Here is a 1,086-nt window from a genome sequence, read left to right as displayed (position 1 = left end):
TAGATCTCCAACAGAGATAGTTTGGGACCTAAATCCAGATTTGTATTCTTTTAAACAAAATTTGAGACCACTAGAATGTTATCCTTGAAGTGGGAGACTGGAGTTGACTCAGACAGATTGGGTAACCTTGGATAACCTCCAAGCTATGCCTGTATCTCAGTCATATAAGAAAGTACTTTGAATACAATTATCGGCAATAAAACGTAAGATTATATTTTTATTTGAGTAAAGGAAGATTCTATGATCTAAATAATTGCCTCTTTTCTATTTCTTATTTTGCTTATATGAACAGGAAAGAAATAGGAGTAGAAACAATTTTGCAGATGTTCACACCATTATGTTACATGAATTGGAGGCTAGAATTCTGTGGGCAAGACAAAATATATCCCATACTCCTTTATTGATATTTAAATCAGAATTTAAATGTAGGCACTAACTTATTTTAGTTTGCTTAATAAAGACCCATATGTTGAATTACCCATTTGCACATACAAGGAAATGTATCATGTAATTATTGAGAGGCAGAAACTTCAGGCCTATCTTTGTCTAATAAAACTTCATCTGTGTGAGTTTTGTTACAAAGGAAGATGATTTGTTTGGAGAAATCTGTAGATGAGACTTAATGTCAAAATGGTAAGAAATCACTTGAACAATTTTGAAATCGTTTGTACATTACCTACCTGAAATTTTGTAGAACTCCTGTAGTGTCTCTTTAGCTCATTTGAATCCACCTGAAATATATTTATATTTATATTTCAGTTAATTTAGACAATTTCATCAATTATTTTCTCACTTTGTTAATAGTTATAGCAATTTCTCTCTACTGGTTCCTTCCTACCTCAGCCTATACATATGCTCCATCTTCTCACATTTTAAAACAAAAAAATTTCCTTGGCTTTTGTTTTCTTTTCGTTATTGCCCTATTGTTTGTCATAGTCAAGCTTCTCAAGAGAGTCACTCACATTGCTTTACTCCACATACTTCCCTCATATTATCCTTAACCCATAGCAATTTGGTGGCAATTTGGCTTGTTCCTACTTCTCTCATTGCATCAAGGTTAACAGTGCAAAGACCACGAATAACCTC

The 1,086-nt window shown here is 33.0% G+C and overlaps 1 protein-coding gene across 1 annotated transcript in view; it reads right to left on the bottom strand.

Annotated features, from left to right (window-relative positions):
* CNGB3 (cyclic nucleotide gated channel beta 3) overlaps positions 1–1,086 on the bottom strand; it is a 168,624-nt gene that overhangs the window by 87,816 nt on the left and 79,722 nt on the right. The window contains 1 exon segment of the mRNA XM_012643595.1: positions 677–731. Within this exon segment, the coding sequence (XP_012499049.1) occupies positions 677–731 (55 nt within the window).

The sequence above is a fragment of the Propithecus coquereli genome, unplaced genomic scaffold (genome assembly GCF_000956105.1).
Source record: "Propithecus coquereli isolate 6110/MARCELLA unplaced genomic scaffold, Pcoq_1.0 Scaffold2, whole genome shotgun sequence".
NCBI lineage: Eukaryota > Metazoa > Chordata > Mammalia > Primates > Indriidae > Propithecus > Propithecus coquereli.
This window is presented reverse-complemented; position numbering and strand designations above follow the sequence as displayed.